Below are 12,562 nucleotides of genomic sequence, written 5' to 3' on the forward strand. Positions count from 1 at the left end.
AAATGACCAAGTGATGGATGAAATCTATTTGTCATTACCAAAAGAAACTCCAATTAAAAGCAATGTTTCTTGTTACAATGACAAAATGAATAGGAAATCAGAAATTTAGAAGATATTGATATTTGGACCCCACAAGGGTAGACCAGGGTATGCGTGTATAAACATGTACTTCTATAGACTTACAAATGACCAAGTGATGGATGAAATCTATTTGTCATTACCAAAAGAAACTCCAATTAAAAGCAATGTTTCTTGTTACAATGACAAAATGAATAGGAAATCAGAAATTTATAAGACTTTTATCAGTCATATTGATATTTGGACCCCACAAGGGTAGACCAGGGTATGCGTGTATAAACATGTACTTCTATAGACTTACAAATGACCAAGTGATGGATGAAATCTATTTGTCATTACCGAAAGAAACTCCAATTAAAAGCAATGTTTCTTGTTACAATGACAAAATGAATAGGAAATCAGAAATTTAGAAGACTTTTATCAGTCATATTGATATTTGGACCCCACAAGGGTAGACCAGTCTATGCGTGTATAAACATGTACTTCTATAGACTTACAAATGACCAAGTGATGGATGAAATCTATTTGTCATTACCAAAAGAAACTCCAATTAAAAGCAATGTTTCTTGTTACAATGACAAAATGAATAGGAAATCAGAAATGTATAAGACTTTTATCAGTCATATTGATATTTGGACCCCACAAGGGTAGACCAGTCTATGCGTGTATAAACATGTACTTCTATAGACTTACAAATGACCAAGTGATGGATGAAATCTATTTGTCATTACCAAAAGAAACTCCAATTAAAAGCAATGTTTCTTGTTACAATGACAAAATGAATAGGAAATCAGAAATTTAGAAGATATTGATATTTGGACCCCACAAGGGTAGACCAGTAGACATAATAAGTTACATAAACTTGGAATATGATTGCTGCTTCCCACTTGAATGGTAAAAGTATATTAGCATGTTCACCAAACAAGACGACTCACCTTCAGAATCGAAGGGGAAACCTCATTGCCGTCTTGTATCCTTGTATTGGAACTTTCCACCAGTTCCTGGTTGTTTTGTTCAAAGCCCACATTGGTAGAATGTGCACCATCAACCTGTAACATGAATTACATTTAATAATTGTGAATTTAAACCCTAAAGCAGTAAACCCATGAACAACAACAACATGTTTGTACGCATTATAACACATATGATTCATCATAACACCAATTCATTTGCAAGCTCTTTTGTTCAATCATCAAGGCATTAACACTACATGATATACATTGTTGATTTTGAACTGAAAGAAGTCTTTTATCAGCAATATTGATATTTGGACCCCACAAGGGTAGACCAGGGTATGCGTGTATAAACATGTACTTCTATAGACTTACAAATGACCAAGTGATGGATGAAATCTATGTGTCATTACCAAAAGAAACTCCAATTAAAAGCAATGTTTCTTGTTACAATGACAAAATGAATAGGAAATCAGAAATTTAGAAGACTTTTATCAGTCATATTGATATTTGGACCCCACAAGGGTAGACCAGTCTATGCGTGTATAAACATGTACTTCTATAGACTTACAAATGACCAAGTGATGGATGAAATCTATTTGTCATTACCAAAAGAAACTCCAATTAAAAGCAATGTTTCTTGTTACAATGACAAAATGAATAGGAAATCAGAAATTTATAAGACTTTTATCAGTCATATTGATATTTGGACCCCACAAGGGTAGACCAGTCTATGCGTGTATAAACATGTACTTCTATAGACTTACAAATGACCAAGTGATGGATGAAATCTATTTGTCATTACCAAAAGAAACTCCAATTAAAAGCAATGTTTCTTGTTACAATGACAAAATGAATAGGAAATCAGAAATTTAGAAGATATTGATATTTGGACCCCACAAGGGTAGACCAGTAGACATAATAAGTTACATAAACTTGGAATATGATTGCTGCTTCCCACTTGATGGGTAAAAGTATATTAGCATGTTCACCAAACAAGACGACTCACCTTCAGAATCGAAGGGGAAACCTCATTGCCGTCTTGTATCCTTGTATTGGAACTTTCCACCAGTTCCTGGTTGTTTTGTTCAAAGCCCACATTGGTAGAATGTGCACCATCAACCTGTAACATGAATTACATTTAATAATTGTGAATTTAAACCCTAAAGCAGTTAACCCATGAACAACAACAACATGTTTGTACGCATTATAACACATATGATTCATCATAACACCAATTCATTTGCAAGCTCTTTTGTTCAATCATCAAGGCATTAACACTACATGATATACATTGTTGATTTTGAACTGAAAGAAGTCTTTTATCAGCAATATTGATATTTGGACCCCACAAGGGTAGACCAGGGTATGCGTGTATAAACATGTACTTCTATAGACTTACAAATGACCAAGTGATGGATGAAATCTATGTGTCATTACCAAAAGAAACTCCAATTAAAAGCAATGTTTCTTGTTACAATGACAAAATGAATAGGAAATCAGAAATTTATAAGACTTTTATCAGTCATATTGATATTTGGACCCCACAAGGGTAGACCAGTCTATGCGTGTATAAACATGTACTTCTATAGACTTACAAATGACCAAGTGATGGATGAAATCTATTTGTCATTACCAAAAGAAACTCCAATTAAAAGCAATGTTTCTTGTTACAATGACAAAATGAATAGGAAATCAGAAATTTATAAGACTTTTATCAGTCATATTGATATTTGGACCCCACAAGGGTAGACCAGTCTATGCGTGTATAAACATGTACTTCTATAGACTTACAAATGACCAAGTGATGGATGAAATCTATTTGTCATTACCAAAAGAAACTCCAATTAAAAGCAATGTTTCTTGTTACAATGACAAAATGAATAGGAAATCAGAAATTTAGAAGATATTGATATTTGGACCCCACAAGGGTAGACCAGTAGACATAATAAGTTACATAAACTTGGAATATGATTGCTGCTTCCCACTTGAATGGTAAAAGTATATTAGCATGTTCACCAAACAAGACGACTCACCTTCAGAATCGAAGGGGAAACCTCATTGCCGTCTTGTATCCTTGTATTGGAACTTTCCACCAGTTCCTGGTTGTTTTGTTCAAAGCCCACATTGGTAGAATGTGCACCATCAACCTGTAACATGAATTACATTTAATAATTGTGAATTTAAACCCTAAAGCAGTAAACCCATGAACAACAACAACATGTTTGTACGCATTATAACACATATGATTCATCATAACACCAATTCATTTGCAAGCTCTTTTGCTCAATCATCAAGGCATTAACACTACATGATATACATTGTTGATTTTGAACTGAAAGACGTCTTTTATCAGCAATATTGATATTTGGACCCCACAAGGGTAGACCAGTCTATGCGTGTATAAACATGTACTTCTATATACTTACAAATGACATAGTGATGGATGAAATCTATTTGTCATTACCAAAAGAAACTCCAATTAAAAGCAATGTTTCTTGTTACAATGACAAAATGAATAGGAAATCAGAAATTTAGAAGATATTGATATTTGGACCCCACAAGGGTAGAACAGTGGACAAAATAAGTTACATAAACTTGGAATATGATTGCTGCTTCCCACTTGAATGGTAAAAGTATATTAGCATGTTCACCAAACACGAAGACTCACCTTCAGAATCGAAGGGGAAACCTCATTACCGTCTTGCGTCCTTGTGTTGGAACTTTCCACCAGTTCCTGGTTGTTTTCATTAACCTAAAACATGGATTACAGTCAATTCTTCAATCATTGCTCAAGCAACCAATAGTTGTCCAATTCTGCTAGGAAAGTTAGTACCTCTTGTAACATTACGATGGAAAAGATGACAACAAAATTGTAAGTAACTTTTTTTAACCCACACTTTGTAATATAATGTAACTTACCCTCCAAGGCCAATCACTTCCACCATAATCATATGTGATCTCGTCTCCTCTCTCTATGTTTTGTAAAGCAAACAGGACTAGATGTGGCTTTCCGTCTGCAACAATTTTTTTTATCCGGCAGTTAGGATTAACATGGTCATCATTGACCAGTCTCCCCAATGATCCATTTTCCACAGCAGCATCAATGCTAAAAGAAGGCAAAATGATAAATACAAATCATTTACAGGACCTGAAAGAATATAAAGGCCTTTCTATTGCTCAACATAAGCTTGAGATCAAGGTCACATTTTTTGTGTGTGGTTGAATCAAATCCTGGATTTGTGGCATGGATAGCAGTGCTTATTTTGTAAGTTCAAAGGTCCGGGAACACATACACCAGCGAGAGGGAGATTTAACATTTTTATTACGTGTTGAATTTGAAAAGGTCTCCAGAGTAACAGAATAACGAGGTGCACTGATGTAGAAGCAGGTAGGCTACATGTCTTTTCCCTTATGTGAAAAAGGTTAACAAGCTATACTATTATATAAATATATTTTTTGGAAAAAAATTAATAAATTAAAGAACAATTTCTTAACAAGAAGTTTTTTAAGTGCAATTTTACAGAGCATCGGTAAATACAGAACACACCAGTGTCTTAAAAATAAATTAAAGTACAAAACGAATGCAATACAGAAGGCAATGAATATTTACGGCATTTTCCATAGTATATTAGTAGATAAATTAATCTGTATCTATTAAGTATGAAAACTAATATTTTGGCTAATGAATAATTTGGCTAAATTCATCTGGATAGATCATTTTTGGTCAGACTGATTTGTCATCATTTCGATCAAGCTTAAATGCTATTTATAACAACTTACATTATATCCCGAGTGTTTCTTGGTAGAAAAATGTAGAAATATAGCCTATGTGAGAACAAATTACAGAATAACAATGTTTAGCTCACGTGGACCGAGCGAAAAGCCGTTAATTAAGCGGACTCTCTGTAAAATAGAGAACGCGCGGAAGCAATTGAGTCGGCAGATGATAATCAATGTTTATAATGTTTCACGCAGATACTGTTGATGAAAAACTTTAAAATCTAAATATCCAGGTAAGAGTCAAGTGTTCAGTCAGTTAATAATAAAGCAACCAGCGTTATTGGCTGCAGTTTCCTTGTCCACGGAGCGGACGCTGTAGATACACAAAGAAAAAAAACTATAAAGGTTGTTATAAAGTGGTTTTAATGCTGGTAAGCAATCAGTTATATTATGGCGCTTTGTATTTATGTTGATCAGTTAAATTAAAGTAATTTTAATCTTTAAAACTGCATCTAGATGCAGGCGACGCAGTTATTCTGTCATAGTTTCACTTTCTTCACACATTCACTGTATGATTTAACAAAACATGAATAGTATAGTATTACATTTTGAATTGAAATTTACAAAAAACAAGTTACTCTCTTAACTCTTTCAGTCTATTTGGCCTTTCTTATACATGTATGATGTGAAAAACAAGAAGGGCATAGCTATATATGAATTTAATGTGAAAAGCGCGGTTGTTGCCCTTTATTTGTCCTCCATGCGGTTAAGCTTCTCAGCAGCACGGTAATACAGGATTGCGGTTACCGCGACAGCCCTAGTCTATATTAGAGGAAAAAAATATTTTGCACTATAATGTTTTCCCGGGTAGAGCTGTCGTGCACGCGACAACTGTGCATACGTGCATGAAGCCCGCAAGCTGGCTTTTTTCCATCTTTAGCATACAAGTCAGAAAGTTAGCTATAAGCCACGCGACTAACATTTATCACATAAAATAAATATAAACAGTGTGTCTAATATTCTGTCAGAGGGCTACAGATGAAAAACAGCTATTTTGGCTAATTCTGGTACATTTACAATCATGTTCATTAATGTGCATTGTCCCTGTTAAACAAATAAACTGAACTAAACAAAAGCCATTGAACCACCAAGGTTGTGTTATCTCAGAGAAGGAACATTTGATTTTCACACATTTACTCATTATTTCACAAAAGTTCTATCTTAGCCAATTGGACAGAACACAGTCCATGTCTCCAGCTGATGTAGCAATCCTAATAGCTCAGCCCTCATCTCCCTTGGTAAGAGAGCTGCTTGATAAGTGACAGAGTGAGTGACAGTCAAATTATGACTTAGTGACTTAGGAACATAGACATAGAATTTTTGTTGGATATCCCCTTTAACACTGTTTATATATTTTTTTTTCAGATTGGGACATAATATGGTTGATAACGAGTTCACTTTTTCCCCAGAGTTTTGAAAAAGTGAACTTGTTATTGAAGGATACATGTATGCTATTCAAAAAGTAAACTGTTTGAATGCTGACTAGATTCTTACCACCATTGTTTGTCATGCCAGTAGAAGTCAAACATAAAAACTGCCTGTGATGGATGATACTTCTTCCTTCTAGCTTGAGCTTCAGCAGAGTCTATCATTTCTCCTCTGTACTCCACAACAAAATCCCCTTTTTGAAATGGGGACAGTGCAAACACACCACGACCTATCAACATAAAATGCATAAAGATATAACATCTGATGTGGCAAGAATGCAAGTGCACCATGTAACCACTTTTTATTGACAGTAAAGGCTATCAAAATTCACTGTACAAAAATATACATAAATAATCCAGAATTGTGGTAAATCAAATTTGTAAAACATTTCATGTTAAACTTGCCTTTTATTTGATTTATGTGTCGTGCCTCCAAAAAACATGTGCTGTCTGTGGCACTACGGACATGTTGCAGTGCTACAGCTTCTGGTTTTAGCCGCTTCCTCTTCCTAGTGACTTCTTCCTGTGCCAAATAATTTAATTGCACTATTTAGGCTACAACTAATTGTTAACACAATTTCATGTGATACACCACAAAACAAAATTTATGAACATTTTATTATATTAGGAACATGACCGACAATAACTCCAAATTAGATATTCCAGGAACTTTATGCAACTCCATTGTGTATGCATACAAGTTTGAGATTTATTCTCACAGCGAGTTGCCCATTTCACAACAATAAAAATACTTTTTCAGCAAAGTTACTCAAAAGAATTCAATAAGACAGTATACTAGAGGTCGACCGATTTATCGGCCGGCCGATTAATTGGCCGATTTTTGGCATATTTTAAAAAATCGGCTTTGGCCGATTTTGCTGCAAAACTAGGCCGATTAATAGGCAGGCGCATCTGCGGGCACCTAAGCGCTGTTGTAGAACTCGTGACGCTGCCTCTTGCTGCAGGCAGCTCGCTCCCGTCTCGTGTGTGTGCAGCCATGCCTTGTTTACAAACAGCTTTACTAAATGATGGCGGATCGCGCGAATTAAGCAGCCAGTACAACAGCGCGACAGGCTTATGTCTCGCGGTGCACTGTCCGTGCAAAGATTAGGCTCATTTCATGTGATTAATGAGTGATGATGAGTTTTGTTTGCATGACAGAGAGAGAAGAGCCGCGCGTGCACGCTTTCTGTCTCCCTGCTTTTATTACTCAAAACAAAACTGACTCGATGGCGAAAGGTCGGAAGACCAAATCATATCCACAAAGGAAATGTTTTTCGTGTTGTTACAGTAAGACTTTGTTTACAGTTTTGCGCTGCTCAGCCTGGATTAGAACACAGCGCGTCCGATTCGCGAACTGACTCCTTTGAACGGATTCGTTTGAATGAACGGTTGAAACAACAGATCTGTCCCAACACTAAACTCACAAGACGTCACTGTCAGCACAATCAGTCACTTATAGCGTCTCAGAAATGAGAATGTAAATGTGTTTAGAAAGATTTGCCCTAAATAACAGTCTCAACTAAAAACCATTTACTATGATAACTTTATGATGAATAAATATTTTATCAGGTCTACCAAATAAGGATTTTATCCTACAAAGCAATAAAAGCCATGGTAAAAAACTGATCATAGATGATGACAGCAGAGTGTCAGGTAATATCTGTGTCTGATAAATGCATGGTGCAGAGGAGCTTGTAAAACTCTTCAGAAAGACCAGTCATATATTTTTAAATACTTTGACTTAAATAGTGACATTTTTGCATTTAAAATATCTGCTAATAATGATGAGAACATTTTGATTATTATGTACATATAGAAAATCGGCCAAACATATCGGCCATCGGCTGCCCCAATTTCTAAAAAATCGGCATCGGCATCGGCCAGAGAAAAAGCATATCGGTCGACCTCTACAGTATACTGTATTTTGTCATTCAACTACTCAATATGGCTACTACTTAAACTGTACTTACCTTGTGTATCTGCATTGCCAGGGCAATTACTTTAAAACCTGTTGACAAAAAAAACTTGTCAAATATGATTTTTGCGCAGTTGGACCATTTAATCTGATATGACTCACAAAATGATCATCCTCAAATCACCCAACTGTTTTTCTAAAAATATATTTTTTTTGTACCACTGTTTAAAGACCTCTGCAATAATCTGAATCATCAGGGATTGACATTAATGCTTGTCCACTTGTCTGTAACAAGTATAAAAAAAACATTTAGAATGGTGTATTATCTGGAAAGTGACTGGTTGTACCCAAGCAATTTCATATTGGTTCCAAACCAGGTATTTTCACTAATCAAATTGAAATAATTGTTCTGAATTTTTGTAAATGCCATTTTATTTTGATGCGTAGATTTTAATGTGTAAATACAGCTGGCAAAATGTAGGTTTAATTTATTTCAATTTTCAGGGTGTACATTATGACAAAAGGTATCGATTTTGACAGGGTATGATGATTTTCTACTTTAGAAAATTTTGTCAAACATACTGGCACAACCATTTCACTGACTTGCAGATTATGTCAAGTGCCATGTTGTATGCGATTTCACTTCACGTTGAATTTAATTGGTGCTTAATTTAAAAGAAGCTACCAATTTCATGTAATGCAACAGTTCTTAAATTTGAGCTTATCAAGTGAGATATGCGTTTATGAATGTTTTCTGATCTTGCGTGATTTTTTTAAGGCGCATACCTCTTTTAGAAAGGGTGGATCCCACAAGTGATGTCCCAGTCATGGTGCCTCGCAAATTATCAAAAACAAGGATGTGTGCATGTTTGTTTTTTTTTTTGGCTTGTGACATAAAATTGAGTTGGCTATTTTTTTCTAGATGGATAAATAATTATCAAAAGTAATATCAAACCAAACTGAGGATAGCTCACCCCTCCCCCTCCCTTCCGTGCTTCATGTAAAGTCATAAGGGTGCCCAACCCCCACTCCTAAATCCATCTTGTCTTGGAGCCTGGGCTGTCTACAGAGACCGCATTTTTTACAGTGTGTTAAGGGGACAGGCAGCTAGCAGATAGTGAGGATATGTTTGCTGTATATAAAAAAATATGTTTTAGTCCTAAACGTGTTACTTTAAAAAATGTACTTGAGTAAAAGTAAAAAGTATGCAATGAAAAAAAAAACAAGTAGCAAGTTACTACTTACTCTTGGAAAAAATATTCGTACAGTAAAGACATATTTCTCTGTTTTCTGTGGAGACCAGAAAATGGTCAGATAAATATCAAAATAACAGAATGTCACATTTTATTGGTTATCATGGTTACCATGGGTCTGATGCCCATTTTGACTAAAACAGTAAATGTTAATGATTTAATTTGAAATAAAATTTTAGGCAGATATTTGATAAAATGATAAAGTTATAAGTAAAAACATGTGAATACAACATTTTCGGTCACACAGCTTCGATAGACATCAATATATAACTTTTTCCAATGATTTCTAATATTAAAAATATCATACCTTTGGGATTTTTGAAAATTTTGTCATACCTACATTCTGTACTTTTGTCTCATTCACCTTTTAATGTTATACATTTCTTGACTCCATAGCAGAAAATGTTTGCCTGTATTTTCCCAATACTTAAGAAGGGCACACTATGTAACGGTATGTGTAAAATTGCAGCATACACAAACAGTGCAAGTTAAATAATACTTTACACAAACACATAATAGATAAGCATTTCTATAAAAATTAACTCTGGAGGTATTTCCGGAGGTTGCGCGTGTATCTGACAATGAGCCTGTCGCGCGTATATAATGGCGGGTACGTGTAAAGTTCTGCTTTTAGTAAATAAATATAGTAGATTCATTCATATTCAAGTCATTCAACACTGTATGTTATGTGTGTTTGTGGATGAATCCGCATCGAGATTCAGTTTTTCAGGCGATCTGAACAATTCATTCGAACTGATTCGCAAAACAATTCAAAACGTTTGGCGCACTTTGCAAAAAAAAACGACTCAAACGATTCATTTATTTTCAATACATTGTAAGGAACCGACTCAATCGAGTCATTAGTCCCAGAAACACGAGACAGCAATTTTAAAATAAAATACACATTTCGTAATGAATTAAAATAAAGTAACGAAGGAACGCCGCACAGTGTAACGAAGTAAAAGTACAAATTTACTCAATTTACCCAGGAACACGCGTGGCGGAGCCTCCCGCGGGACGCGGTTTAATCTTCAGGCCCCCTCGACCCTCTCGGCCGCCGATGCCCGGCGTTCGCCTACCCCCGCGGAGGTCCTGCAAAGAGGTGCCTGACCTCCGCTGCCCAGAAACTAGGGACTTTTGGTGGTTCAAATGTTAATTAGTGTCTACTAAGATAATAACGCTAGCTGAGCTAAGTTAGTAAGGTCTTAACGGAAGGCTGACTGCTGGCGCTAACGTTGCTAATGCTAGCATTTAACGTTAGCCCTATCTACTTTCTGTAACAAAGTTTTTTAACGTAATCTAGGTTATTGATTTCTTCATTATTCATAGCATAGGTATCACAAACGTGTAATTCGGTACATTACCTTATGATGAATATTCCAAATGATTATTCCAGCGAAGATATATTTCCATCGTGGACCTTCTGACCTCGTGTAATCATCAAGATGTCCTCAACCGTCTTCATTACGACACTTCAGGTGACTTCACGTCAATTACTGACCCACGTGACAAACAAGCATGCCGTTCATTGGCTGCGAGTGTGCGAGTGTGTGAGAGTGCACTACCATTAAGCGAAATAAGGGGGCAGTAGTGAGCAAAATCTTAGCACACTTAAACACATATTTTTTTTTTTTCATCACTTGTGGGCCAAACTCAGATTTCTACACTAGACATCAGCAAAGTGTTTTCTATTCATTCCAATGATAATCCTTGTGGGGTCCAGCAAAATGGCCCCACAAAGTTTTTCGGGCCCCACAACGTGAGTGTGCTGTCAGGTTGCGGTCCCCACAAAGTGATAAAAACAAACACACACACACACACACACACACACACACACACACACACACACACACAGTAAACCTTTTCCCAGTACTATTGCTCAACTGACTGCTGAGCTTTTTTTGCAATGTTTTTTACAATGAACTTCAGTGTGTGCGAATGTCTGGCTGCTGTAATTTGTGAGTTTAAAGATGAGACTTGTCTTGTGATGAACGTAGATTTGTTTGCTCATATTCTGTGGGCAGACTGAGTAATAAGTGGTGTAGTATGACTAGTACCAGACATACTCTACATTCAAGGACACCTGTGGGTGAACTTTCTTCTCCTCCTCCCATCTACATTTAGGACTCTCTGCAATATCTAAAAAAAACTTGCATTGAGAAATTAAGTTTTTTTGTGACACTTTATTTTTATTTTGACCATTATTTAATTTTTGCATATATTTGCAGGACTGGTGGTTCGCATTAGATTCTCATTTTTGTTATATTTCAAGTATACTAGGTCCTTAAATATATTACAATTTAAATATAATTTTAACTTTAAAAATTGAGATTTTCTATTATTACAGAAATGACAATTTGTAGATATGCTTGATGTCACAATAGAAAAAATCTTAACATTATCCTAATGAGTGCGTTTACATGGCATGCCAATTATGCTTAATAAACTGATCATGTGTGGGGTCATGTAAACTCGTAAAACGATTTTCTATGTTTTTTCACTAATAACAGTCCTTTTATAGTGGTTTATTTCTGATAATAAGTTAATTACCTACATTCATATATCATATCTAACGCGTATCAACTATTGCACTGAGCTAACATTAAAGGGACATTCCACTTTTTTGAAAATATGCTCATTTTCCATCTCCCCTTGAGTTAAACATTTGATTTTTACCGTTTTGGAATTCATTCGGCTGATCTCAGTGTCTGGCGCTACCACTTTTAGCATAGCTTAGCACAATCCATTTAATCTTATTAGACCCTTAGCATCGCGCAAAAAAATAACCAAAGAGTTTCAATATTTTCCCTATTTAAAACTTGAATGTTCTTGTGTACTAAGACCGACGGAAAATTAAAAGCGACTGTGTTACATCACTTACATCAACAAAGTCACTGATTATGACGCCAGTTTGAGAGTATAGTTCCATAACGGACTAGAAAATCGCAGCTTTTAATTTTCCGTCGATCTTACGATGTAACTACAGAAAAGTCAAGTTTTAAATAGGAAAAATATTGAAACTCTTTGGTTATTTTTAGCACGATGCTAATGGTCTAATCAAATTCAATGGATTGTGCTAAGCTATGCTAAAAGTGGTAGCGCCAGACCCGGAGATCAGCTGAATGGATTTCAAAACTGTAAGAATAAAAT

General features: G+C 35.6%; 1 protein-coding gene across 1 annotated transcript; it reads right to left on the bottom strand.

Moving 5' to 3' along the window:
- Nucleotides 1-992: 992 nt before the first annotated feature.
- LOC141365214 (uncharacterized) lies at nt 993-11,194 on the bottom strand. Its single transcript, XM_073869191.1, has 9 exons — nt 10,777-11,194; nt 8,215-8,252; nt 6,647-6,764; nt 6,309-6,471; nt 3,954-4,140; nt 3,703-3,786; nt 3,068-3,181; nt 2,041-2,154; nt 993-1,127 (listed from the first exon to the last, which is right to left on the bottom strand). The coding sequence occupies exons 2-9, from the start codon at nt 8,227-8,229 to the stop codon at nt 993-995; spliced, it is 930 nt and encodes a 309-aa protein (XP_073725292.1). The 5' UTR covers nt 8,230-8,252; nt 10,777-11,194.
- Nucleotides 11,195-12,562: the final 1,368 nt, after the last annotated feature.

This window comes from Misgurnus anguillicaudatus, chromosome 1, assembly GCF_027580225.2.
Source record: "Misgurnus anguillicaudatus chromosome 1, ASM2758022v2, whole genome shotgun sequence".
Taxonomy (NCBI): Eukaryota; Metazoa; Chordata; class Actinopteri; order Cypriniformes; family Cobitidae; genus Misgurnus; species Misgurnus anguillicaudatus.